The following is a 26,784-nucleotide window of genomic DNA, read 5'->3' as shown; positions in this document are numbered from 1 at the left end:
TAGATCAGGAGGCCTACCGAGTTAGCATTCCCAGTTATCATAAATACATCGATCCCACATACAATACAAATGTTCTAATGTGGTTATCGGCGGAATTCGTCACAATGGTCGTACCGTCAGCAGTCCTACCCTATAACTTAGCCAACAAGAATCCGCGTTCGTACAAACAGCCGAGCCATACCAATCCGCGCTCTTAAAGTAATTAGAGGGAGTGCCTCGCGTCACCCTATGCTCCGGATCCCCAGCCAAAGATTGGCCAGGTAATAAATTCTGGTCAGAAGGGACTAGGGTGTCCCCCGGGACGTTGTTCGTGGATGCAACACATTTCAAATTCCAGGCTTCAGGGCCCTGTTCCACCATTTTCAGTGAATTGACGAGAATATTCCTTAATTGAAGTCGATTTAGCCTCCGACAGCCCGGGATGCTATCCTTATGAATAGAGTACCATGCACAACTTCTCGAGAGAGTTGATTTTCAATGGAAGCAAATTTCCAGGACACATTTCTTGTCCATCGAAACCGTGGGGTAACCAGCAACGGACTTGCCCGAAATATGGCTTTTTCACATCAACCTCCTATAGCAATTTCCATATTTCAAGAAATCCACTGCCTGATCTTGCAAGTATTGTCCATCTCCCCTTCAAGTTCCTCCCCGCCAGTTGGATATTGAAGCTTCACATTGGAGGTGAGTGGACTAAAGGCTTCTTGCCCAATCAAATATGCACACTAGTCCAATACAAGCATAACCTAAACTCAATCATCTGTGTCCAAAAGCTATACCAAGCCGCCATTCCATATATGGTCTAGCGAGTTTGGGCTTGGCATAAGAGCTCATCTCTCATGACAAGCCGCAATCGTTTTGTTGATATTCTCAGCCAAGCTACTCTCCGTACGCAATTCCCCCGCGAGATTCTCTGCGTACGGTAAGTGCACAAGCCCTTCTCGTATTTAATCCTTTGCTTATATTTGTACCCTTTCCTTGTCATGTTTGGTGCGCGCACTTCAGCCCCGGCTGCCGGTGGGCTGACGGTTAATACCTCAACCGCAAATGCTTTATTGTAAGTGCATTTGTTTTAAGTTATCTCACACTTTTTACAATTGGTTATAATGTGCTCTACTCTTTGCTCGGGTATCATTCTATTAATTTAGCTATCCCCAACGTTGGAGGTAGCCGTCAAACAATGGAATACCACGTTCGTGATTCGCAAAAGAATACGGGTTGATACTAACAAGGCTTTCTGTAGTGGAAGCAAGCCAAATCCAACTCCAACGCCCTCCGCGGCCCCTACACAAGCTGGCGGGCTATTCGGTAATTTAGGATCGACACTAGCCACTACAGGTGCCGGCGGAACTCCATTTGGCGGCCTAGGCTCTACGCCGGCTGCCGCTTCTACCCCAGGAGGTGGATTATTTAGCACCCAAGGAACCACAAGCACACCTGCGACGAGCGCTGGAGGATTATTTGGCGGCGCTGGATCATCTACAACTATCCCGGCGGCGCAACCGCAGACAGGAAACCTATTCAGTGGATTAGGAGCTTCATCGAATACACTTGGAACTGGGACATCACAACCTCAGCAGTCGGGAGGATTGTTTGCTGGGATTGGAGCTCAGCAAAAACCTGCAACAGGGTCTCTATTTGGCCCAAGTGCCACTACATCTCAGCCTCAAAGTAAACCGGCTTTTGGTTTGGGAGCGGCTTCAACGGTTGGCGGGGGATTACTGTAAGTTTCAGGCAAGCTCTTGCGCCGTGTAGCTAATTTGCCTATCTTTTGGTCTAGAGGCGCATCCACTAGTCAGCCGCAGCAACAGCAACAAGGGCCCACTCTATCCCTTTTTGCGAATCAAAATTCTTCCGCAAAACAGGATCAGAAGTCCGCCGGATCGACCGTTGTGCAAGGGGTGAAGATCGATGTTTCAAATCTTCTTCCAACTACCAAGTTCGAAAGCTGCTCTGACGAGTTGAAGAAGGAAATTGAAGCTATCGACACGTACATCCTTAACCAGATGCATATGTGCAATGAAGTCTCTGATCTTCTGCCAACAATATCTGCCCAAGGATCATTAATCCCGAACGATGTCGAATTTGTACAAGGCAAGCTCGATGCGCTCCAGGAAGCCCTCGCGAATGACGCGAATGGAATTGATCAGGCGCGCAATCTTGTTAAGGAGGATGCCGCAAATGCTAAACTTGCATTCCGCTCAATCGACACCTTGCTCTTGCCTCTGCAATATCAGCCACCCCCAGGTGAGAGGTGGTGGTCTTCGACACAACAACCGCAATCGATGTCAAAGCACTCTTTACGTACAGCCTTCGGAACTCGGCGCGCTACCCTCGCTCTTCCTGAAGACACCGAAGCAGACTCTATCCAAGACGGCCCCAATAACTTGGTGGACTACTTTTCGAAGCGAGGGGACGAAATGAACTCCGTGCTTGAAGAATATCGAAGGAATTTAAAAGAGATCGAGGATCACCTCCATGGTGTCGAGCTCTCGGTTCAAAGGCAAGTGAATGAACTTACGTCCTTCAGGGGCAAAAACGGCGCTCCGCATAAGCCTGCCTCCCAAGTCAGTCAACTTGCGTCTACACTAGGGGATGTTGAAACCGCAATTCTTGGAGTTGCTGGTAGGTTAGGTGGCGTCAAGGAGGAAGTCCAGGAGATTATGCTTGGCCCGCTGGGCGTGCATGGTGGTAAAGCTCCTAATGGGCTGTGATTCTTAGCTTTTTAAATCCACGCGCTTTACGAGCGAGCGCTGTGTCAATAAATCATGGGTGTTAGCTACGGGGAAAAGGCTATGTATGGAGTTCCGGTGCATGGTGGAAAGTTGGAGATCTTTTTTCGTACATTTTCCCTTCTTCTTTTTCGATTTCCCCTACACTACCCGTCCAGCAGTTAAGAATATCATATCCCTTTCATGAAATATGGTCTCAATATATCCCGATCTCTCGTGTGTTAATATCGTTTAGCAAGAACCCCTCCTGTTCCACATTTCATTTCTATACCGCGAGAATGGGCCAGGGACCGCCATCTCCGGTCATTCATACTTCCGAAAGATATCCCATGGATGGTGTTGCACTTGATTGCTTACGGCCCAATTCTCTGCTGCGGAGGCCTTCCTTTCCTGTCGTGTCACGTGTTTGGTCCGGAGGACACATCGACCGTCCTCCTCCCCTCGATCTCTGGTGCTACCGTCAAGTCACCCTATACAGCGAGGATACACAATGACAGAGGCCCAGATGCCATCGATGCTTGATTATGCGAGGTTCCATGGCATTGCCCGCAATCACCGGGCAATAGACCCCCTTGCTTTTATTTCCCCACCTCTGCCATCGGGATTGAGCGGATCTCTGAAAGATACAAAAGGATGCCCGGTATTAAGTTTAGATCAGTTACGGGAGCCAGGTTACCAAAAGCAAAAGGAAAAGCTAAATATCAGCAAAGCAGGTGCTTTATTTCTAAAATCGGCCATTAGACCAAGCTCTTCAGATTTCAGGCGTTCTCTAGACTGGGATAACCTCCTCCCCGATCCTCGTCAGATAGAAAATATCAAGCAAAATCCTCCCCTCTTACGAACAGATCATGAAAATGATATGCACCTCTTTCGCGACATGCTGTCCTTGGACAGAATGGAGGTGGATCTGCCATTGGAGAAAATCGACGATGAGCACGATGAAGGGCTAAGATTTCCAAGTTATGTTCGTGAACTACCAAATCAAATCCATGATTATATCGCGAATGAGAAACTCGATTGTACACGAGAGGTATTGCTTTTCATGAAAGAGATTAGAACTGGTGCTCCGGTTCGCGGCTCTGATCACACCCAAAGCGAACCGAGGTTTATCAAGGTCAATATCCATTCCTAGCGGTCTTGACTCAGCTTCTAGTGACATAAAGAAACAGAAAACAGATTTAGAACCCGTTACGCCCCCTCTCCTGCCAAGAGATTCCACACCTAATCATTTTAATCCTTCGTCTGCGGGTATGGAAATGGAGCTACTTTCCAGGCCTATAACGCCAGTGATGCCCGAACACACACAAGTCGAGAGAGCACTCGCTATAGATGTGGATGTATTTGTTGGAGAATCATCGGGGTTGCATCGCAGCAGCCAGAATCCGCTAGAGAATTTCCTTGAGGGTAAAAGTGACCAGGACGACTCACCTCGAGTAAATCTACTTTGCCCAAGGAAGAGGATGCTAGATGAGTCCTTTAAGGTCGAGGGCCCCCTCACACCACCATATTCCATAAAAAGGCGCCGTGCGGAGGAAGAAGGGATGCACTTGACGGAAATCGTCCAAATGATGCCAATTCCAGAGATCTGTCTTCCAAATGAAGGCGAGATTCTGGGATTGGATGACGTTCTTAAAACCTCCGCGCTTTGTAAAGAGAATATTGAACTGAAACTGGATAAAGAACGAATCCGTGGAATCAACGCAGATACTCGAATCGAAACCCCAAAGATAGTGAATCTGCCCCCTCGCCCTCCTTGGTTATTAATGGATCCAGCCTGTTGTCAGCAAGACATGATGACAAAACTGCATAAAACCCATGACATGACCAGTCACAATCAATTATCAGAAAGAGATGAGTGGGATCTTCAGTGGAACCCATTTCCAATGGGTATTTCCCGGATGGCTGTCGAAGAGACAATTGAAGGTCACATAGAGCTCTCCGAATTTCTTGGCCCTCTTGAAGGTGAGGGGGATGGCCGTTGTGAATCCCCAAAATGGCCTTTTCCGCACGGCACGTGGCTGGGGGATGATCTTGATGACTATATTCTTGAACCAAGCATTGCTATTGAGAGGGATGCGTTATCATTGCATCCTATTAGTGATTTGGTGGTAAGCCGGAATTCGGCTGGGTTGTCGGGCAAAAAGCAAATCGCTTCTTCATGTTTCATCCAACACCGTCATGTTACAGGAGATGAAAAGCTTCACAGTCTTATCGATTCGAAAAGTTCTCTCCTTTCGTCCAATTTTTCTACCACGACTCAACTATCGAATTTCATTAATCTTCGAGGGAAAACAAAACAAACTAATGCATCGTCATCTCCATATTTTACCAAAGACGCCGCCAATGTTCTTGAAGCTAGGGAAAACGATAAACCAGATACAAGTGTACTTGTTAGCCATCTGACTTTGCCAGCACCTGAAATTGCCGAACCGCCATTTCCACTTAGTTTCGTCATTTCAACCGCATTGCTGCGCACGCATAGATCAGTGGTGCAAGTTCTCGAATCTCTTCCTTCCCCTAAAACGCTGATTTTTCGGGATTACCATGCAATGGCTCTCCTATCGGCGAAATTAACGAAAGGAAAGCACGAAAACGCGACTTCATTCAGTTCAGAAACGTCACTGCAGACTCTAAGGCCAGCAAACTGCTACGACGACGATGCGGATATCATCATATCCCCAACGACAGCCATCCTCCTCACAAAATCCCAAGAAACAACCCAACTGCATCTTCCAGGCCACTCACCACTTCGTTCTGGACTTGGAAATATTCTCTCCTCCCCACTTCGGGAACGAATCTTCCGTGTTTGCTCAAGGTATGAGCGACTGTATGTGTTGATAGGCCATGCATTGAATGTAGCACCAACGGGTGAAGAAGCCATCGATGCCATTCGCGCCCTGGAATCATTTTGTTCTTCCCTTGCGCAGTCCTGCAATGTAGTACCGCTTGTGGTACCTGCTGCGGTGGAACATTTGACACAATGGATTATAAATCTCGCGAAGAAGCATGCCATGCCAGTACCCTGGAGCGGGGCGCGTCCAAGCTTGGATGGGCCTGCTCATGCAAAGATTCCCTCGGAAGATGCAACTGTATGGGAAATCTTCTTATATCATGCCGGTCTAAACTTGTTCGCTGCACAAGCTGTGCTCACATGGCCCGTCACTTCACTTGCTAAGTTTGAGGAGGATGCTCCTCCCGCGGATATTGCAGCATCGCCTTATGCTACTCTATCAAGATTTGTCGGCCTGCCCCCGAAGGAAAGAAAACGCATTTACGCACCTCTAATTGGTGAAAGGATTGCATCCAATATCAGCAATCAATTAGACGGTGAATGGTGACCATTGGGGGTTGTTGCAAAGACCAGAACCCGCCCAGGGATTCCGGTCAATGCAAAAGGCTCGGAAGATATTCATTCCTCGTTATCACTACGATTCGACTATGAAGATATGATATAGCGCTATATCTATATCCTCAACGGAGGTCCATTTCATCACAATTTGTTCCCATATTGACCAAATTTCCAGACACATCATACATGATCGTTCAACCATCAAAAGGCATAGTTTCAATCAAACATCCACATCGGCATCCCATAAATAGGAGGAGTTTCTCGGCGCTGTCAATTCTTCGCAGGATTGCAAACGCCACTCAAACTCTTGTTTTTCTCGAATTCGAGCTTTGTGTCTCGCGTTTCGAAGGCACAAATTCACTCCGGGACGTATGCTTGATAACTAATGGAGATGACCGTTGGAATCTTTACCTTTCGTCACCTCATCGCAGTCTGGAGGTATCGGCTGAAGAGTCAGGCAGCGTCTCTTTTGAAGGCCAAAGGATCTCTTTGCTGGAGAGCCTTCCGTCCCTGATGGATGGTTATGACCCGCTCGAGAAATTGATCTAAGCCGTTCCTGACGTTTGGATACAGCATCCACTTCAGCGTTAGGCTCTAATCTTGGCGGGCGTTGTGGTGGAGGCTCGCGAGGATTCCCCCAAACAGGCGGCACTGTTGGATTTTGCCGCGTATCAAGCTGTGAAATGGAATAAGCTCCTTGAATTTTTGAAAAGGAGACTAGGTTTCCCTACCTCGTCTCGGACCACTACTCTGGTGGGAGGATGTTCATGGATGAAGGGAGAATAACGCGGGACAAAGGCGTCATCGGGCTTGGTAGGTGTAGCCAAATGGCTACCCGCGACCATGTCAATAATGGTCAAGCCAATGGCCCATAGTACGGTGAATCGAGGAAGCATTTTCGCCTGGCTTGAGTGGTGCTTGGTAGAGGTAATGTAGCTGCTTTCCTTGGAATGGGTAAATGTGGAACTCAGAGAACGCAATGGCTCTGGCAGTCGAAGAAGTTTATAAGATATAAGCGGTAAAACCGGAGAATGGAAATGATTGTGACAAAGCGTACAGAGTGATTCTTGTGCCGTTCTCAGCTCGATTCCTAAAGGTAGTATAGCGAGAAGCATGGCAGCTATTAATACTCTTTCGAGAGCTCGACGACACAGCATGCAAGCATGCATATGTGGAGGCCAAAGACAGCGACTGGAGCACGATCGGGGTGATACAACTGTCAAGCCGCACAAAGAAAGCTTCTCTCATGTTGTTGGTTGTTTGAGGACATACTTAACACCAAGAAACTCCGTAGCAAGTCGGGATCCTCTATTTTTCGATTCTCGCGACTGGGTAGAGACCCATGCTCAAATGATAGCACCTGGGATCCTGTTCTGTGTTGGTCTCGACCTGCTAGATTTTAGTGTGCTGCAGATGAGCCGCAACCTTGAAGATAGAATGGCAAACGCCGATCCCGATCGCTTGTCGAATTCGGAGTTTCTTATTTCTCATATCACTCATGAGCTGGGACTTGCCTAGTGGTGTGCGAGCATTGACCGGAAATAAATAAAAGGGTATGGTAACCTGAGCGGAAGGATGCATATCGCGGATGGATATACGGAGTACTCCACACTCCGTACGGCGCACATGATGCATGTATTCATCCTCGACGCAGGCCGGCATACTCAAGCTTTGACTGAGATGTTACAAGTACTGAAAGCTGTTTCTCACATGAAGGTATGGCTACGTAGCACAAAGCTTTGCATGGCAGTCGGGTTAATATCGTTATGGCCGGGGTGTTTCTTTGTCCACACCTTTCTTTTGCCTGCATTGAGATATCGTCGAGCCTCCAAATATGGATATATTAGAAGCACTCGGTAATTAACGTAGCGGTTGAACCCCGAAACAAAGAATGATCAGCTAAAAGAGGAGAGATGTGCTTAAGATTGCTTTTCCAAACACCAAATATCTTTTTGTATCTGACGAAAGAGATTCGAAAAAGGCTGATTGAAACGGGATCTCAATTCGGCATCGAACCTCCTGCGAGAAACGCCTGACTTGACAATTCCCAGAATGAACCTCCAGTACTCCTAAATGCTGTTTGATCTCATCCACATTTCCACATCTGAGCTCTATGACTGAATCTCATTCCATATCTTCACTCTTTGATCGTTTGTTTTCCCCGCTCAAAATATTATTACATAATGTACAGGTTGAAATCGCTAGATAACACGAGGAACCAACGGGAATTTGGCCTGGGAGGCCATGGGTTACGTAGAGCTCAAAGCTCGGGACACGCTTACTCTTTGATCTTGGCCAAAAGTCTAGTCGCAATGTAAGCATTGAGAAATCATCCTCATCCAGCAAATCGGAAGGACTTACTCATGGTCGCGGAACAATGTGAACTCTTCGTCGCCGACCTTCACGGGGCTTCCACCGTACTACAAGCAAACCAATTAGTCCATGCGAGCATTCCCGACGGGATCTATCGTGCGATACTGGATAAGACGGTCACGGACTAGACCAAACTCGAGTATAACATACCTGGGGAATCAAAACTTTGTCGCCAGCAGCAACGCTCATAGTAATTCTATTTCCCTGCTTGTCAATGGCACCGGGACCGACGGCCAAAACACGGGCTTCGTTGAGTTCCTTGACGGAGCTCTCGGGAAGGAAGATGCCGGAAGCGGTCTTAGTCTCAGCCTTTATCCTCTGGACAAGGACACGGTCCAAGAGAGGCATAAGGTTCTTGATGTTGCGAAGAGCCTATTTTGATTACGGCGTGAGTTTGAATGGGCTCTTTGACTGGAAGAGAACGAGCTCAACGGGACCGACTCACCATTGTAATATTCGAAAATTGACAGAGAAACGGCAAACAGGTTTTCTGACAAGGGTAGATTGCTGTGGTGAGATCAATTGAAAGGGAATTCGTGAAATCAAGTGTCGACTGAAGCTGGAAGAAGAGCTTCCTCTTTTTCTGCTGAGAAATTTCCAGAAATACTGCCAAGCCCGGACCACACCAAACACGGTTTAGCCAGCTCTCCCCCGGGTTCCTTGGTTAGTCATCAACAGCCCAAGGCCGAGAAGAAAACTCCAGCTCCCCGTAGAAGAGAGTAAATACGCTCAGCGGATGTAAGGAATCTATGGTAGATGTAGACCTGGTTGCTTTACCCGAGCACGTAGGCAGTCTGTGTGAAGATTACTTATGAATATTTATGTCTCCTTGATATCTCTCGTACATGAATTCCATAGAAAACGCCACAGAAAACGGAAAAGAAGTCAGGTTCAGCGAAGTACGTATGTATGTAATTTCCACCCCTAGATCATAAACCATAGCCCTGTGTAGCCGCACAAAGCTTTTACCATCTTCGAATGCCCTTTCCACGCATTCCGCCACCAAATGCCGCTCCACGCTGGTCGTAGCCACCATAGCCCATCTGTTGTTGACCACCAGGCTGTCCGCCATACCCTTGCCCGGGTGGCTGCGCTCCATACCCCGGCTGCGCTGCTTGAGGAGTCCCAGTTCCTGGCTGTCCGCCTCCCAGCATGGCTTGTGCATGTTGCATAAATGTCATAGGGTCCATTGATGAGGGGTCTAAACCTTGAGCCATCATGCCGGCGAGCATGCCTTGCATCATATCCGCCGACAGTTCTGGCATCCCAGGCGGCATACCCGGCATTACGTTCTGCGGGCCTGCTCGCTGTGGAGGACCTCCTCCTGGACCCGGGACTCCTGCCGGTGGCGGTTGTGGAGGACCTGGCATCCCAGGCATCCCTCCTGGCGCTAGACCAAGGAACGCCTGCATTTCCTGGAGCTGTTTTTTCTGGTCGCCAACTTCTTTCCGCAGATCCTGCTGCTTCAAGCAGTAGCTTGCCCATGTGAATTCATCAAAGCCATAGTTGAAATAGTCACTTATATCGGAGCCGGGTCGCCGCCAGGGTTTATCGTCTTCTCCGGGGAAATCGTCATCTAGATCGGTAGATAAAATAGGTTTGGAGGTAGCGGGATGGATAGGATTGGCAGAAACATCAATTGAAGAGGTGTGCTGAGCTGGATACAACGATCCCGGCTTTTGAGGGGCAAGAGGTTTAGTCGCAGCGGGCTGTGACGTGGAAATTTCAGCTTTAGGGAAAGAAGGTGTCGTGGTCTTCGGTATGCTTCCGGAATCACCGAGCGATGGTCGCTGAACTTCGGCTTTAAATGCGCTGGGTTGTTGGGGTTGCCTGTTCCGTGTCAGCCATCATATCAAGTTGGTGGAGTGAGTGTTGGCTCACGTTGGAGGTACAGTTACGGGCTCTGGAGCTTCTGTGATGATATTGAAATCATCCTGTAAACGATTAGCATATGGTTCGACTCACAGAACTCATTACTCACCTCATCTTCTTCCTCCTCTTCTATTTCCTCTTCCCGGTTCTCAATCTCCATTCCGGCATCTCCAGCTGCGTCTGAGGCTCTCTCGTGGCCGGGAATAGTGTCCACAGGGTTGTACAGATCATCATCTTCTTCTTCTATAGTTGCCATTGATACTTAAACGATTTGGATGCCGACTGGAAAGTGTAGCAAGTAAGGAAAGCTTTTCGAATCCTGGGTCTTGAACGTTGGACCTTGCCTGGATTTGACACTTTATTTATTCCCAAGCAGTTTAACAATCAAAATGAACGGAGATGCCAACGGGTCCAGCAAACATGAAAACAATGGATACAAATAGCCACCGACTTCAATACACTCAACCTAATTGAGTGACCGCGAAAGTTCACCTGTGAATGCGGGAATAATCTCGGTGCAGCTACTTAATCACGTGATATTGAGCATTGGAATGGATGCCCCAGGTCGCCGCCAACATGCTGCTTCGAGAGCGCGAAGCAGACGTGCAAGCTCCAAGAAGCATCAAACTTATCTATCGAAGTATAATGGCTACACCCTCGGAATCTCAAAGCCGAACTTCAACTCCGCGATCATTCGCAACCCAAACGGTGTCCGCAGAGGACCTCTTAAAGTCCCAAACGGTCGGGTTAGTTAATTTATCAGAGTTCCGTAAACGACGAGCGGATATTCTTGAGCAGAAAGAACGAGAAGCCCATGATAAGTCATTAGGCCGGCTGAGCGTTGGAAACTCAAGGAGTGCCACTCCATCATTTGGGGATGTTACAGATGGGTAAGTTTATTCTTGGAGGCCGTATCTGAGAAAGATCGTAACTGATGGCCAAAGTGCAGTGGTGTGACAGGTCAAAGCGATTCGGCGCAGCCACCACGAAAGAAGAGGAACAAGAAGGCTAAAAGCAAATTATCATTTGACGATGACGAGAACGACGCTGAAACGGAACTTCTGACCGGGGTATCTCCAGTCTCCAGAGATACCCGATCTCCATCCAAAAACACCAGCGACGGAACGCCTCAGCCGCGCATTCGAAAACTGGCACCAAATCCAAATCTAACTATTCCGGCACCCAAAGCCATGACAAAGGCTTCGATCGAAGCCGAAGCTCAGATGCGGGATGTGCTCAGAAAAGAGTTTTTGGTTATTCAAGAGAAAGTGAAAGCTACTGAGATACTCATTCCATTTGTTTTCTACGATGGAACAAATATACCTGCCGGGAAAGTTAAAGTAAAGAAAGGTGATCCAGTATGGCTGTTCCTGGATCGATGTCGTAAAGTTGGGGCAGAATTAGGCGTTGGGGGTGCTGGTGGTGGAGGAAAAGGGCGAAGAGATAATCGCCGAGAATGGGCGAGAGTCGGTGTGGACGATCTGATGTTGGTACGAGGAGATATTATCATACCTCACGTATGTTGAAATCATAAAGTGCATCCCCGCTTTGAATTCAACGAGCTAACTGGCTGCAGCATTACGAGTTTTACTATTTCATCGCGAACCGAGTGCCATCTTTTACGAGTAGTGGGGGGTTGTTGTTCGACTATTCAAACACTTCACCCGCTGAAGACGATCAGGAATCGACTCTACCCCTTGAAGGAGCGGACATGGACCCGACATTGACGAAGGTCGTCGACCGAAGATGGTTCGAAAGGAATAAACATATATTCCCGGCAAGCCTTTGGCGCGAATTCGAGCCTGGGAAAGAATTTGAAGAGAAAATGCGAGGTGTCAGACGGGATAACCAGGGGAATACGTTCTTTTTCTAATTCAGCTTTACACAAGCCTAGCCCAAACCTGTCATTACGTTGTTCTTCATCACGGAGACCACATGCGCCCCAGAAAATGTGGGCTTTCCTATCCACCTGTTAGACTTTGTTCGGGCGTTCGTGGATTTGTACCCCTGGGATGGTGGGATAAACGGTGCTGTTTGCTTTCCAGCTAACCAGACTAGACTTCGAAGTGTTCTTTTATACCTGAACTTGGGGCACGTATGGCTTGTTCGGCCTCCTGTTCGCATAGCACGTTGGTTTGGCTCGCAAGTTCAGACGAAATGTGCGGCTCTTCCATATTAGGAAATAAATAGGTAATCCCGACATCCCAATCAGAGTCACCTCAACGCATCATTCATGGAATCGCCTTCGCTTCTGTGCTCTCGCTGCCCCGGTACCTATTCAGACATTTGCTACCAGCCTTGAACCAAGAAGCCCCATTTCTATTATGGCCCAAGCTTTAGATATTTGTCTGCGATGCAACTCGCTACAATGCCGTTCCAGTCTCACTGAAAGAGCCATTGTCACAACATGTTCGTATGTTTAGCTTTCTTACCCTCTACCCTCAAAACAGCGGATTGTTCTAACCAATAGCCTGCAACCAGACATATTTTCTGCCTCAAATGCGCGGACCGCCTAGACCTGGCTAGGTCGACAGGCACAGATCGTCAATGCCCGGCTTGCCAAACCAGCCTTCTCAACCCTGACGACGTTGTTTCTACGGTTCTAAACCCGACCGATGATTATAAAACCAGTGTGCTCAGTGGACTGGATCCGAATACTATCATGGAGTGCGCCGGAAGAGCACTGGCATTTTGGGCCTATCAGACAGCATAGGAAATGTATGCTAGGACCAACTCCCTCTTATTTCGGGCTCGTGCTCACAACAACACAGATTCTATCAAGAATACCTTGTGAAGAACTTGACGGATAAGTATACAGCGTTGAATAGACAGATGGACAAGGTTGTCCACGATGCCAACTCCGAGATGACGAGCCTCCACCAGCGGATTGCAGGTAGCTTATCTCACGTTCTAAATTGAAGACATGGTTCTCATCAAATCGATAGACCTGAAATCAAGCCAACAGCAACTGCAAAAGAAAAATCAGGAGCTAGTGGAACTGTACCGTGATAAGAGCAAAAGGCATGCTCAAATCACAAATCTATATAACATTTTGAAAAGTCGTACCATGCGATCGCAGCTTCAAACAGCGGTTTCCGACACAGTTGCGCATACCCTGCAATCACTTGGGACGTCTGGTTCCCAGACGTCTAATGGGTTTGAGCCGTTGATGCCCGTCTCATCAAGCCAACGGCTGGCTCAGTGCAATGATTCTTCTACAATTTTCAATAGCAATACAATTGAGCATTTTCACCGGCAGCAGAGAAGCGGAAGCTCGAATAGTCAAATAAATTCGACAATGATGCCGCCACCAACCGGAATACTGCCATCTTTCCGCGAATGTGAGCGTTGCATCCCCTAGTTTGGTTGGTCCGTCCATGCTGACTTTCCTTAAGCCAACCATCCACATGCGGTTGTGCAACAGTCGCATCGAACTCAGATCCCCCCTCCCTCCCGCTCTATGAACTCTGCTGAAGCCAGAGTTCATCAAGGCCAACAAAAATTCATTTCCCCCGCCCGACCATTCGGCCTACTTCACCGCTCTCCGAATAATTCTGATCCAAATAGAACCCTTCATACCAGCCCAAACAATTATGGGCTTAGTGCAGGCGTCAAAATAGGGCGGCCCAACGATTCTAATTTTACAACCGCAGAAGTTCGAAGAGAAGTGTTTAGCCGACCTGCTCTCTAAAAATGTTATTTCCATGGTATACGATCCTCTTTGACTATTCCCACTTCCCATCCCTTGTGCAACTTAACTTAGCTTTCGCTTCCTCTGAGTGGCTATCATTTGCAATAACATGTCCAACATCCTGTATGTGAAGAACCGTTGTCTGGCAGGCTTGAATGGATATCTAAAAACTGCCAGTAAAAAAATAAGCGAAAACTATAAACAAGAGTTGTGCTGTTAGGGTGGACACTTGAAAATATTTTTCCTTGCCGCTTTCGAGCGCCTCAGATGCATGGCATCGTTCATTTTTCCAAAGCATAACAAAGCTCATTCCAGGATTCTTTTGAGAGAGCAAGTGCGCAAGGCAAGCATAACTTTCAGAAAGTAATATCTCTTCTATCCTTCTTTTCACCTTGTCAATGAGATTATCCGGCATTTGATATACTATACATGCTATAATCCTACTGCATCTAAGAGAATATCAAATGTCAAACCCCTAAGGCGAGGTATCTTCGTCATCAGAATTAAGACGCGAAATTACGGCGGTGTCACGAGCTCTTATGGAGTCTATACCCCGTGGGAAAATTCAATATATATGGCTGATAAACGGAAGTTTCAAGTTTCAAGTATCTCAAAGTCTGCGAAGCTGCAACACGACAATGTAGCCATTTGGAAGATACGGAGCAAATAGCGAGATCGTCTTCATGATAGTGCAGTTATATGCGAAATATATGCCCAAGAACGTGATATACAAAATCCCCCGACAACCGGAAAGTGAAGTACCCGGATCACGGTCGTTGCCTGGGAATATAATCAATTTCAAACATTCCTAAAATAGTGTCTAGAGCATAGGACGGTGGAGAATCCAGAAACCGACTAAGAAAGCGCTTTAGAATCAAAAGGCCCTTGGTTCAGGGGCAGAAATGTCCGTACGATATCGTTTGGCTTTCAAACCGGCCATGGTTCTCCCCCGTTTTAATACCGATACTTATGAAGATTGGGCGTAAGGAAAGGTATAGCGACTAGATTTTCCACCAGGGATGGTTATCGAGACTCCAAAAAGGCAACAATATTGGAGAACTAACTACGGAGTAGTTATATAAAACATTCTTTGCACAATTATCAATATTTCTTACCTATCAATGGTTTGACATGTTTGTTTAGACCGGCACCACACTCTCTCCACTAACTAGTGCTTTAGGACCGCACATGCAAATATAAAAACAGAGTATACAGGGAACTTTGCACAAGAAACCTGAACTGTGCAATTGATATCTCTAAAAAATCAGAATCCCAAAAGAAAAAAGTTTGATACTCTCTTAATAGAACTAGGGGAATCCAGGATCTCCATCACACAAAACTGGTCAAGGAAGAAGCTTTAAGTTTGGAAACCTGAGCGCCCTAAATCAGATTAAAACGAAAGAAAGATTGCATGCAATGTGAGAATGTACGATATTTACAAGAGCAAACGCTAAAATAAAGCTGTAACGCCTCGAATGCAACGTATCTTCACTGCGGGTTGCAAGATTTAAAACAAGGGCATCGGCATAAATGACGTATTCCTTCATGGAACCCATAATCTCACAAAACCGGCTACGTCCCGTCGGCAGGTGACGCAACTTCCAAAGTTGTTCATTGCAAGGCTGACTCTGCATTCTTCGCAGATGCAAAGGCAGCGACAAGGCCAAGTGATAATCGATCTTGGGGCAGCCTGGCAAACAACACATTGCGGGCCTGAAGGCCCCAAGCCTGTTGCACCAGTCTCCCAAGCCGAGTCACTGTTAGCCGATGACTGCCCGTGGTCGCTCCGCCGTCGCGAGAGGATGAGCTTCTCGAGTATCTCAGCTTCTTCTTCAGCTGAAGGACGTCCTCCCCCGTTTGATGCTTCTGATGCACGTGAAAAGTAGGGGTGGGGAGATCGGCTTGCAGTTAGAACTCGAGCTCTTTCCATCTCTGTTTGTCTCTTAAACTGACTCCGCGTCATGATCCTGCCCTCCTGTCCGGCGAGCAAGTGGGAGGAAAGTATGCGAGCTTCCAACCTGGTTTCACGGTCTTTCGGATTTAATAATCGTGCCAGAGAAGCTGTGTCAATCAAGGTATCTGGCGTTGTAGACCTGGGTTCGGGCAAGCTGGGTGGATATGGATCCTCTTGTGTGGGGGTCTTGCGGCCGTCTGGAAGATCCGACTCCCACTCACCATCTGTAGATACCGACACAACACTCGTGCTATCATCCCAATCATCTGATGGGGGGTTATAGTCACCACTTTCGTCCTTTTCGCCCCATGCTCCACCGAGTTTCCACCAGTTGTAAAGCTTCTTTTCAAACTGCGTTTCTTGAGGTTCTCCCCAGGACCCATGATGCATCATTTCCCTCTTTCGCATTTCTTGCTCCACGTCAAAATCATTGGTTTCGGGAAGTTGGAGCACACCTTCATCTGTAAGTATCCAGAAATCCAACGACCGTTGATGTATTGTCCGCTTTGTGCCCGCGGCCTTGCGTGCTGTGCCGGCCAACTTGATCAACCATTGTGGACGATTTACAATTCCGACGCGCTCCAATAGCCGCACCAAACCGAAGGCAATCCACCCAACTAAGAGGAAGAAAATGCCTTTTAAAAAGGTAAACCCGTGATGAAATCTTGCAGGACCCTGAAATGCGCCAACGCTTCCAAGGCTGGTCTCGTTTTTCACAGATCGAGCACCGCGCCTCCTTTTCTCAAACTTCTTCTCCTGAGAGTATCCAGTCTGCCATTCTGAATTCCCATCCGGGATTTTGAAATCAAGACCGTCATCAGCCTCGAACGGCGGGTTAACTGAAGTTATACCTGATCGTGGATTATTTCCAGATCGAGATGCCAAAATCTCCGCTAATCTGTCTTCTTCTAGCCATGTCATCCTTTTCGCGACTACACCCTTTCCTTCGTTCAGGAAAACAGCCTCACTTGCTGCGGTCAGCGACGAATACCCTATCCTCACCAGCGTCGTATAGAAGTCATCGTGGGGATTGAATCTTATGTTTTGAACCTGTGACGAACCCTGCATATTTGCGTGGGCAAGAGCTAGCCTTTCTCGAAACGAGGTTGGGCGAGGTAGATCCGAAGGGAGAGAACAAGCAGTCAAAAGAAGGGCAAGTAGGTATATTACGCCACAAGTTAAAATGCCAACCAAAATGAGGAGGTGTGGCACAAATCCCACAATGCAAACTGTAGGGAACCTGAGAACTGTAGCATCGTGGCCTAAGATCGACAAATTGAAAACTCCCCACAGGATAGCAGCCATAAAGCAAAGGCCCCAAATCGTTGTGTTAATCAATCGATATCGGCTTTGTTTCCCAAAAACGTCAAGGATATTCGATGTTAAGCTATTCGACGTCGAAATAAGGGTAATTAGCAAGAGTTCCGGTGTGACATTCAGTCTTTCTAGGGCCTGGTTTCGAGTAAGGATTTTGGCTGTACCGGAAGCCATGGCGTTTTCAGCCTCGGCGGAACCAGCTGCTTTGATATTGCCAAACAATCCGAGTCCAATGGATTGGGTGAGCATGGTTTCGGCCTCCGCAAAAGCAAGAGAATGTTCAAATACAGACATCCCCGCCTCCGTGGCCACGGGCCTCCCTTGAAGTGCACATGAGAGGGTTTCCACGAAATGGCCTAGGCACAAGCGCAAGAAAGCTGGCCAAAGAAGAGAGAAAGAGCCGTACATGGCTTTCCCTGGTTCCGCTGGTTGCGCCATAGAAACTGCGCTGCATGACGCCCTATCGTCCTCCCATTGTAAGAGAAAAGAGCTTAACTTGTACAGGAAGCCTCCTTCGCCAGCGTAGTCAAAAGTTGACACCGGTTTGGATTTTCCATAACGCAACAAGGCATAATCTGGCGAAGTTTGGCAACGACATGCTCTCAATAAGGAAACAATTTGAGTAGCAAACAAGATAATTGGGATTATCCGTAAGAGAAGCCTTCGGTTCCACTTTAGAGATAGATGCCGGCGAGTGGAAGCATAGATACTGACGCGATTCAATATGAGAGCCTACCAACCGGGTTAGTGAAATTTTTGTTTCGGCGATAGGCCCACTGGATATTACCTACCACAGCAAAACAACCAATCGACCATTTGCTCGTCATATAGTTGAAAAACCCACTGAATCTCTTCAAGCTATATAGCATCTCCCCAAAGGAAAACCCCGACTCATTAGCAGCTTCCGCTGCTGCCGCCGCCCCCGCAACCCCGTCTGTTCCGGCAATCTCCATTCCGCCAGCAACAGCGTCCACAGTACCACCATCAATAACGCCGTCCAATTCTCCAATTAGATCTGCGCCTCTTTCTATCAATGAACCCACCAGCCTGTCCAGTCCCAATGCTCGAACCACTGAACCAGGTAGTGTAACGAAAAGGAAGAGTTCAACACGGTATATGAAGCGGAGTGAAAGCATAATGAATTCTTTCGGGATCGAAGGGAGAAGAGCTAGGGGAGACGACGTCGTGTTCGAAAAGCTGGTGTGATCGTAGACCGATGTTGGAAAGGTGCTCCCCGACGAGGGGGACGAAGGAACTGCTGCCGTTACCGTCTCCATTGCGGGATCACTCATAAGCCCAGAAAAATAAGTAGGGGAAAGGTAGGATCGGAATATTAGATGCTTCAGGTCGTAGTTCCCGTAAGCTCATAGAATAGAGAGAAATCAAAGAGAAAGGAAGTGTCAACGATCCTGAAGAGGAGGAGGTTGAAATGGCGGCACCGCTATGTCACGACAAGGGACGATGCCATTGCTCTCAACGATTGGTCTGCGAGTAAAACCCCCAGAAGGTAAGCCGGACGTGTAGTTTCAAAGTCGATCAGCGAGCGTTCTCGAGGTGAAGGCGAGATCCGACAGATGAATACACCTTTGTGTCGCTGGGATGGTCGGCATCGGCACGCCAACGCGGACTCGCGCGGCTTACATGCGCCAAGGCCAGCGCTGCCCCGATCTGTTTGCCCTGTTTGCACGGCCTTGTCGGGGAAATTGTTTTGCCGGCATCCCTTCTGCGGATCTCTATGGTCGTTGCTGTGGACTCTGCATGAGCTGGCATATATAGTAATATAACATTCATCCCTATTGTACAAATCGTATCAAAAATCTCATGTATATAGATGGCGTATCAAGCTTGGAAAACTAAGCCGAGCCCTAAGCACCATGGAAGGAAATTAAGCCCATGTCATCAACACCTCCACCTTACATTGTTCAAAATATAGTGTCGCTTTCCGACATGAACGCCAGCCCAAGAACACCGTAACCACAGAGATAGTGACTTTAGCAATAATTGGATTATCATTCTTCCCAACTGAATTTTCTTCTCACTACACGTGGTGCTTCAGTCGACGGTGGAAGCGAGCCATCCGTCCCCTGAACATTCTCGAATACCGGGCTGTGTGTTCCTGTGTTCGAAATATTGATCCGGCTAGAAGCAGGATTTCCGGGTGGCGACACCGACTGAGAGCTAGCCTGAGGGAAAGACCCGCTGAACGATCGATCTGCTGAAGGTGTCAACGGAGAAGGGCCCGTTGTGCTATGGCTGCCGTTAAACGTTGAGGACATAGCCAGCGGGCTGACTAGATATGTTTCATAGTCATCGGTATCCAGTGGAACGTCGGACAACACATATACAGGAGGCCCCGTGCCGGGCGATAAACGCCTGTTTGATGTCACTGTTTCTGCGAAATCTTCAGTATTTCTATGTTCGTAAGCGGGAGGAGCATCGGATCCATTCCGCCTCTTTCTGTTGGCACTGTAGAGAGGGTTCGTCACTTCGGAAGCTTCAAGCTCAGCCGGCACAGAGGAGCCAGGAAGCTCGAATCGACTCACTGAGGAGTCTGCCGGGGCTTCTGCGACGAAATGCTCATCCCCAAGCAGTTCAGATGGAGAAGGTGAATCCGACGAGCGCCAGAACTTCCAGTATCGCCGCCTCCGCTCTTGTTGCTGCTCTTTTTCATTGGGCTCCAATAGCAATTCACGCTTTCTCCTGCGAAGGCAGGATGTAGCCACGACACATGCTGCGACAATAACGACAATACTGACGCCTACGCCGATACCAGCTGCGGCGCCTTTCGACAAACGCCTCCGTGAATCGGAAGGTCCTTTATATGAGCTATCTGGCGGGCGAGATATTGCGACTAGGTCCATTTCGATACCACCATCAGAGGGAAACTTGGCTTGAGATATCGAAAAGTTTCGTCGTTCAAAGTCAACGGCTAGATAGACTTCTTGTAGGAATGCTCTTCCTAGAGTGAACTTTTTCGTATCTGATGTTTTTCGGATAGGAAAGTAACGAAGGGCTTGTGAACTGGCGTTAGCATCCAATTTGGGAAAGGGGTAAGAGAGCTCGTGGTCAAACGCAGAGAAGGGAAGGGTGATATCGACCGACTCTCTAGAGCCTGGAAGATCGGAGAGCGTAAACGTGAATGATATGTTGGAATTCGTCACATTGTCGTACTTCGAGGAGTTTGGTCCATACGTATAAAGCTGGAGCGTGTCGTTATATTCTAGGCCGAGCTCTTCAGCAAACGCAGTACAGACATATTCCGGAAACCAAAAGAAAGGAGTAGAAGAATCGATAGTGTAGCGCTCCAGTGCGTCCAGAGGGCGGAAGACAAGGTTCGATCCAAGAGGTTTGAGGTTTGTTGAGACTTTGATAGATTTGACCGTCACAACGGGGAGATCGTCTGGAGATAGAGTGAAAGTAACATTGTTCTCAACGAATCGATTCCTGTCAACGCCCCCAAAGGTGAGAGAGGACCGGACACCTTTGAGCCCTGTTACCATTGGTTAGCCAAATGTAAGTCAAGAGCTTGGGTGGAAAACTAACGATAAGATGCACCTGCAGTATACCCGTAGCTATGACTCGGCACCAGGCTTCGATTCTCCACCAACGTGCTAAGGACCGACAGCTTCTCACTACCGGTAAAAGTCGTCTTCTTAGTTCCCAACCCCAGGGATCCAATCCACCATTCGGTCGTGTTAAGAATGCTAACAACTTGATCCTCTAGATCTAGCTGGTTATCCATGGATATAATATCGAGCCCATAGTCTCCAATGCCTGCGTGTCCCAGTTGAAGGGTATTGCCCAGCTCGTAGAAACCGACTTCATTCCATGTGCTCGACTCGTTCGAAAGAAAGAGGCCGCCGCGTTCTGTACGACATTTCATAGCTGCAACCTGGTTAGTGCCGTCGAGCAACAAGAGGAGGAAGCGTTGCTTAACCAGCGCCGGACTATTTATATAAAGGTAACATGGGATTCGACATACTCGAGTCACATCCTCCGCGTCCAATCACCCATGTCTCTGAACTACCTGTATTTGGAAGCACATTCATCCATTGCGACGGGGAACCGACTCGGATTGCGACACTATTTCGCGGTCAGGTTCGAATAACGCGGCGTTTGGTTTTGTCTCAGCACTCACGGGCTCCAGTTCCCGTCATACCCAATCCTTTGACGATTGTCAGTCGTTAACGTTTCTGCTCCCACGGCACATTCCGAAACTTACCAATCGGACCCCGAAGGGATGGCTAAGGGAGCCGCCATCTTGTGCGGCGCGAAATAGGCTGAACACGCTAATGTCGAGGCTCGGATAGAATGTTAAGCGCATTGTTGGCGCGATAATTGAGCGGATGACATGGAAACAACATCACCCTCGGGGAGAATGCAATACCGCCGTAGTATAGGATCGGCGCGTCCTAATGGCAGAAACTGTCTCTAGGGAAAAAGGGAACAGTCTCGAAGTTGCATTCATAACCAAGGTCCCTTGAGATAAAATGCGGTTGCGTAATAAAGATTTCCAGCCATGCCGAAAGAAACAAGGTTGAGCCGAATCAGTGATTTTAGCTTCCATGCAGGGGTCACTCGTGAATGCAGAGGTTTGCAGTGGTCGATTATTACCGAGTATCTCGATTTCTCACCATCGCCAGGGACAAGGGTTTTATGGTCCTTCAAACGTCCCCACTGAACGGGCGAGCTCCACGGCCGGTTCGTTAGCTCGAACTCTGCTCCTGGCCATCCAGCGAGGCGGAAATTCGTCGCGCACCTGGGCAGAGGCGGTTCCCTGCAACCCAAGGACTTTATCTATGTTGAAATCCTAAACGACAAAAGACGGCCAATGTTGAATTGTTAAACCCATTTCTTTTTATGTTATTATACATTACGAATGACCGAATTCAGCCATACGCCCCCGAGAAACTTTCATGGTCAATTTAGTGCGCACGAAAATGACATGTTCCAACTCCCTTCGGCATGGAAGCCTTTTTCTACGAGTCCTGCCACTTACACATCCCGGAATCCATCGAACAGCACTCTCTTGGCTATAACCTTGTCAGAAAACGACTCCAATTATGGCTGGGTTCAACCATGAGAATAACTTACTGCAAGGGAAAGCGTTCCAGTCTCCGCCGTCAGGGGTCAAGAAGACCTTGAATACTCCTCCCTCCACTTTACTCTTCATCTCCCCAGGTGGCCCAGGTGCCCTCCGCACGTTGTCCAACCTACCAAATACCCTTAACATGCTGGCAGCCGCTGTCGTTACGAAGGGTCGTCCAAGGCAGGTATGCGGGCCCCACCCGTGGTGGATATAATCCTCTTCAGGGCGGTCGAGTTTGATGGCTTCGGGGTCTGGGAATCTTGATGGATCGGCCCCGGCAGTCATGAAATTCGTGAATATCACGTCTCCTGGCTTATATGATACAGTGCGGTTTCCATCTTGGATTGTTCCGTTCGTGGCGGCTACCCGGAGAACGCCATAGGCGGGGGTCGCAAGTCGGAGCCTATAAGAAAGTGCGCTGGTTGGCATTGTGTATCAAAAAGCATTGGGAGCTGTGTAGTATGGAGTTACCCTTCTAAAGCGTATCTCTTCAGCTTTTCGAAATCCTCAGGCGCGTCGGAGCGCGAGAGCTTTTCGATCGTCTTCCAGTGCGAGTAGTATTTGTCAGACATGTACAAGTCAAACATTTGGGCCCACTGGACGTATTTGTTAGCCTATACCCTTAAAAGGATCCGGGTTATAACATACTCCTTGCGCCTGCGTTGCAACTGATGCAGCTGCTGTTGGGATGATTGTCCATGTCACCTCATCGACGGACTTTCGCCCTCTGGACAGTCGCTCCACCAAGCGGGCCCCATACTCGCTAAGGATCTCGGGTTTAGCGTGTTCTAAATGCTTGAAGAAAAAGAAGCCGCCAGCTTGAACTGCGGCAACAGCCTGCGAAACCACCTTTCCAAGCCGCGCCGAGTCCCTAGCCCCAACCACGCTTCGCTCGAATGACTTCGCCGGGTCAACATCCAGGAAAACGTACGCGAACAAGTGTGCCAAGGAATCATAGAGCTCTTGCTCTGTGAAGCTGTCTGGCCCGCCGCTAGCACTTTGCAACGGAATCTGAAAGAAATGCCCGGCGAAGTTTGCATGCACGAGGTTTCCAATCCTGGCTATGTTAGCGTAAAGCATCATTGCCTCTGGGTAAAAGGAGGACTGACTCGCGCACAGCATCCACCTGATAGGTGTTCCCTGCCTTTCGGCCGTGTTTACGGAGGAAATTCAGAGTAACAGCCTCATAAAATTTCCGGACTTCTTCCAAGCCTTTCTTGGGTTCAAATAAGCATTTTGACACGAACTCCCTCTGCTCGGCGTTGGCTTTCGAGTCACCACTAAGCATGTAGTCGTGTTTCGTCATCTCGAAAGTGTGTGGTCCCCCTGTGCAAAAATCAGCTTTACCGTCAAGCAAGCCCAACTCGGTTCAAACTCACAAGGGACCTTAAACCTTGCTTGGTCGTTGAGAACGTCAACCACTCCTTTCCACGTGGAGATGGGTATCGGAGGCATAGTCAGAGAGGGCCTGTCAAAGCTATATTGATTCACAGAACCATGTTTCGTGAAAACTTCACGGTTCTTCTCCGGTGTCGTGAACGGGAAGAGTGCATACACCGAATTCGGACGGTACCAGCTCGGAAATGCGCGCATGAGAAGCCTATACATGACTCCGCCTTTGGCAACATCAAACGATGAGTTTGCAACACTGAAGCTGCAGAACGAATTAGCCCATCTTTCGTGGTGAGAATGTGGCATCACTTACCCAAAACTTGTGAGGCTCTCCGGGCTATAGTCGATCGTATAAAATCGGTCGCCCCTCACCAATGCTACTGCATCGTATAAAATCGCAGTCGAAATGGTGAAGCCAGGGCAAAGGCCAGATCCAGGCATGAAAGGCTTCTTGGCTTCCTCGACGTGGACTCCGGTGTATAACTCGATGTCATCTGGGTGGCCGTACAATGATTCCACTAAACTTGCAATTAATACTCAAGTATGCTGTGTAGGACGCGAAAACTTACAGGTCTCGGCGATGGATGGATCCGAGTTTACGTCCACTGGTTGAATGGTTAAGCAGAAAGTCTATGCTTCCCTTGACCGGGGTTTACTCACAGAATTTCTCGTGTCGCTTCAGCTTGAAAAATGCTCTGAATTCGTTGAGGGTCGCAAGCCCCCATTGCCGTCCCTGTTCGATTCCAAGCATTTCGACCACCTTCATAACGGCTGGTACATTGCGAGCACCAAAAGAACCTATTCGACGTTTTACGTCAGCTCCAGTTCCCCTCGATGTTGAGCTGCGAACCTACCAGCGACGGCTTCTGTGCTTTCCTGAAGAAGCTTCACGAGATCGCTGTCCTTAAACATTCCATTGGACTGACGCTTCAGGCCTCCGAACTCCCGCTTCGCAGGGTCTTTGTCCAGCTTTCTCATCCAATTCCAAATCCCTAGGCGGAACTCATTCACACTGATTTTGGCTTTACGAATTTCACGATAGTTAGTATTGCTCGCAGGAGAGGACGAGCAACTTTTGCAAGATTACTCACCTGGATCCTTATCGTTACCAAATACGTCTTTGAAGAATTGATTGGCCCAAGCTTCGTCGTTATTACTTACTGCAGGGTGGAAGCGGTAGATGACGTTAAACTCGGCGCTCACTTGATTACCGACTCCCCTGGGCACACCGGTTGCATCAAAAACGCCCACGGCCAGACGTGGATCCAACTTCCAGTCTGAGTCTTTGTCGTTGTCGTTCAAGTTCAGAATTGCCCTCAGATAGTCATTGAGAATCACGTTGATATAGAGACCACATGTTACCCTATCCACCATTTGATGAGCCTATGGATACCAAAGGACAGTGGATCCTGAACACTCACAGTCGTCCGGTTTGAAACAAATCGTTATCCCGCTTAAGCAAGGCTTTTTCATAGTTTGGACTACCTTCCACAGGCATGGTGAAACGTCCCCGCTCGTTGATGGTCGCCAACTCTCCAACAACGTAGTTGTGGAAGCGATTGAAAGCGACTAGCAAGGCGCACACTCCTGGGGGTTGGCCCAGCACTCGCTCTTCAGCAAATGCGTCGTTCTTGAGCAAGCCGTCCTTGAACTGTCGGACACTTTTCTGCTGCTCCTCATCGTGTCCGTAGAGCGGACCAAGATCGAGATACGAGGAGTTCTTCAAGCGGCTGATGTCCAATTCATCAGTGCGAAAAATGTCTATGGAAATTAACACTGAATTCACAGTTAATGAGTGAGGCAGAGACACCTACCGTGGATAATTATCGTTGCGAAATGGAACAACATGCTCGATATCTTGGTTGGGTGGTCCTTTGAGGGGCCGTTACGCTTCATCAAAGCTATTCAGAGTAAGTGCCATTCATTCTATACTGACAAATTTCATGCAACATACTCTCAAAAATAAGTTCCGGATCAGGAAGATTGGTCATCTTGGGCCGCTGTGGGACTACGCTTCTCGCATAGTGACTTCCTGAAGCCCCAAGATGGGGATACATTATGTTCTAGGTGCAGTCAGAACTGAAGCTTGACCTAGTGGACAGGAGGGTGCGAACGTACATTGTTTGAACCATCGGCACTACGGTATTTGAACTGGTCACCCAGGTAAGATAGCGGTGGATGCTCCAGGTTGTTCCACAATGTGGTGATAAACTGATCCGTAAGTTTATCCCGGAGCTTCGATCCGTTAGGGAGAGACGCCGCTAGCTGAATGATGTGCTCGATCTATATGATAAGAAAGGCCGTTTATCGGCTGCTCACATCTAAGTAGCGAGTGGTTGCTTACAGTATACTGGCGATCGTCGATAATACCACCAGCGGCCATCGTCTCAGCGCCCTCCCTGATAACCTGAATGTCGGATCCAATACGCCCGGTCTGGCTGAAAATGTCAGCCATCGTGCCGCTCAGCACGTTGGCCAAGCCAGACTGAGTGTCTTTGTCGCTCTTGCGCAAGTCCATGGTGCTGTCTCTCGCTCAATCGAGGTGGAACCTGGCGATTGGTGCTATTGATACAAGCAGTGGTGAACCTCCAGTTCTTCTAGAACAAGTGGACGAACTACAGAAGTATGAGGGCAAAGAGCAGAGCGCAATAGTTATATACATCAGTCTCAATCGGCCGTCAAGAAAACCACATCCGTAGCTTTCCGGGCTGGTCGGTACCTCTCGTAGCTTCCATCGGACCGTCCGATCTGTGGGTTTTACCGTAGAGAATCTTCCAATATACTACGAATGACGAGAAGCAACTAGGTGCCGTTTTTGGTTAACGGGTTTAACTTAAATGATGAATCAAGATAAACCCGAGTTCCTCATAGCAGCCTTGCTTGGTACGATGCTAGCATGGTCAAGACCAATTGAGGAATGCGTCAGATTGGATCATAGATTGTGCTTTTGGAGCCCATCGGAACAGCATTCAGCACAAATGAAGCTTTGAAGGAGGTTGGTTTAGGTTGATTTGA

General features: G+C 48.3%; 10 protein-coding genes across 10 annotated transcripts; 4 read left to right on the top strand and 6 right to left on the bottom strand.

Moving 5' to 3' along the window:
- The first annotated feature begins 898 nt into the window (after positions 1 to 898).
- Positions 899 to 3,013, top strand: D8B26_002662 (uncharacterized protein). The gene is made up of 3 exons (XM_003069131.2): positions 899 to 1,057; positions 1,244 to 1,723; positions 1,781 to 3,013. Exons 1-3 carry the CDS (start codon positions 984 to 986, stop codon positions 2,712 to 2,714), a joined length of 1,488 nt encoding a protein of 495 aa, XP_003069177.1. The 5' UTR covers positions 899 to 983; the 3' UTR covers positions 2,715 to 3,013.
- Positions 3,014 to 3,222: 209 nt separating this feature from the next.
- On the top strand, positions 3,223 to 6,070 carry D8B26_002661 (uncharacterized protein; the record flags this gene model as incomplete). Its single annotated transcript, XM_066123913.1, has 2 exons — positions 3,223 to 3,751; positions 3,909 to 6,070. The coding sequence occupies 2 exons, from the start codon at positions 3,223 to 3,225 to the stop codon at positions 6,068 to 6,070; spliced, it is 2,691 nt and encodes an 896-aa protein (XP_065979988.1).
- Positions 6,071 to 6,463: 393 nt separating this feature from the next.
- Positions 6,464 to 6,977, bottom strand: HSP10_2 (10 kDa heat shock protein; the record flags this gene model as incomplete). The annotated part of the gene is made up of 2 exons (XM_066123912.1): positions 6,464 to 6,757; positions 6,813 to 6,977. 2 exons carry the CDS (start codon positions 6,975 to 6,977, stop codon positions 6,464 to 6,466), a joined length of 459 nt encoding a protein of 152 aa, XP_065979987.1.
- A 1,002-nt stretch (positions 6,978 to 7,979) lies between these two features.
- HSP10_1 (10 kDa heat shock protein) lies at positions 7,980 to 9,009 on the bottom strand. The gene is made up of 4 exons (XM_003069129.2): positions 8,900 to 9,009; positions 8,605 to 8,826; positions 8,443 to 8,501; positions 7,980 to 8,384 (listed from the first exon to the last, which is right to left on the bottom strand). Exons 1-4 carry the CDS (start codon positions 8,900 to 8,902, stop codon positions 8,360 to 8,362), a joined length of 309 nt encoding a protein of 102 aa, XP_003069175.1. The 5' UTR covers positions 8,903 to 9,009; the 3' UTR covers positions 7,980 to 8,359.
- Positions 9,010 to 9,244: 235 nt separating this feature from the next.
- FIP1 (cleavage polyadenylation factor subunit fip1) lies at positions 9,245 to 10,793 on the bottom strand. Its single transcript, XM_003069128.2, has 3 exons — positions 10,436 to 10,793; positions 10,336 to 10,388; positions 9,245 to 10,284 (listed from the first exon to the last, which is right to left on the bottom strand). The coding sequence occupies exons 1-3, from the start codon at positions 10,580 to 10,582 to the stop codon at positions 9,420 to 9,422; spliced, it is 1,065 nt and encodes a 354-aa protein (XP_003069174.2). The 5' UTR covers positions 10,583 to 10,793; the 3' UTR covers positions 9,245 to 9,419.
- Positions 10,794 to 10,902: 109 nt separating this feature from the next.
- D8B26_002657 (uncharacterized protein) lies at positions 10,903 to 12,525 on the top strand (the record flags this gene model as incomplete). Its single annotated transcript, XM_003069127.2, has 3 exons — positions 10,903 to 11,216; positions 11,276 to 11,843; positions 11,903 to 12,525. The coding sequence occupies 3 exons, from the start codon at positions 10,903 to 10,905 to the stop codon at positions 12,197 to 12,199; spliced, it is 1,179 nt and encodes a 392-aa protein (XP_003069173.1). The 3' UTR covers positions 12,200 to 12,525.
- Positions 12,526 to 12,650: 125 nt separating this feature from the next.
- Positions 12,651 to 14,017, top strand: D8B26_002656 (uncharacterized protein; the record flags this gene model as incomplete). Its single annotated transcript, XM_066123911.1, has 5 exons — positions 12,651 to 12,739; positions 12,808 to 12,993; positions 13,098 to 13,219; positions 13,272 to 13,667; positions 13,722 to 14,017. 5 exons carry the CDS (start codon positions 12,651 to 12,653, stop codon positions 14,015 to 14,017), a joined length of 1,089 nt encoding a protein of 362 aa, XP_065979986.1.
- Positions 14,018 to 15,560: 1,543 nt separating this feature from the next.
- On the bottom strand, positions 15,561 to 18,565 carry D8B26_002655 (uncharacterized protein; the record flags this gene model as incomplete). Its single annotated transcript, XM_003069124.2, has 2 exons — positions 15,561 to 18,020; positions 18,080 to 18,565. 2 exons carry the CDS (start codon positions 18,563 to 18,565, stop codon positions 15,561 to 15,563), a joined length of 2,946 nt encoding a protein of 981 aa, XP_003069170.2.
- Positions 18,566 to 19,297: 732 nt separating this feature from the next.
- On the bottom strand, positions 19,298 to 21,548 carry D8B26_002654 (uncharacterized protein; the record flags this gene model as incomplete). The annotated part of the gene is made up of 5 exons (XM_066123910.1): positions 19,298 to 20,778; positions 20,832 to 21,173; positions 21,271 to 21,371; positions 21,427 to 21,453; positions 21,511 to 21,548. The coding sequence occupies 5 exons, from the start codon at positions 21,546 to 21,548 to the stop codon at positions 19,298 to 19,300; spliced, it is 1,989 nt and encodes a 662-aa protein (XP_065979985.1).
- Positions 21,549 to 22,111: 563 nt separating this feature from the next.
- Positions 22,112 to 26,385, bottom strand: D8B26_002653 (uncharacterized protein). Its single transcript, XM_066123909.1, has 16 exons — positions 26,114 to 26,385; positions 25,888 to 26,052; positions 25,724 to 25,832; positions 25,584 to 25,670; positions 25,191 to 25,530; positions 24,861 to 25,132; positions 24,624 to 24,791; positions 24,430 to 24,567; positions 24,339 to 24,374; positions 24,083 to 24,287; positions 23,757 to 24,031; positions 23,487 to 23,703; positions 23,026 to 23,434; positions 22,849 to 22,973; positions 22,383 to 22,780; positions 22,112 to 22,321 (listed from the first exon to the last, which is right to left on the bottom strand). Exons 1-16 carry the CDS (start codon positions 26,285 to 26,287, stop codon positions 22,284 to 22,286), a joined length of 3,156 nt encoding a protein of 1,051 aa, XP_065979984.1. The 5' UTR covers positions 26,288 to 26,385; the 3' UTR covers positions 22,112 to 22,283.
- Positions 26,386 to 26,784: the final 399 nt, after the last annotated feature.

This window comes from Coccidioides posadasii, chromosome 2 (genome assembly GCF_018416015.2).
Source record: "Coccidioides posadasii str. Silveira chromosome 2, complete sequence".
Lineage (NCBI taxonomy): Eukaryota > Fungi > Ascomycota > Eurotiomycetes > Onygenales > Onygenaceae > Coccidioides > Coccidioides posadasii.
This window is presented reverse-complemented; position numbering and strand designations above follow the sequence as displayed.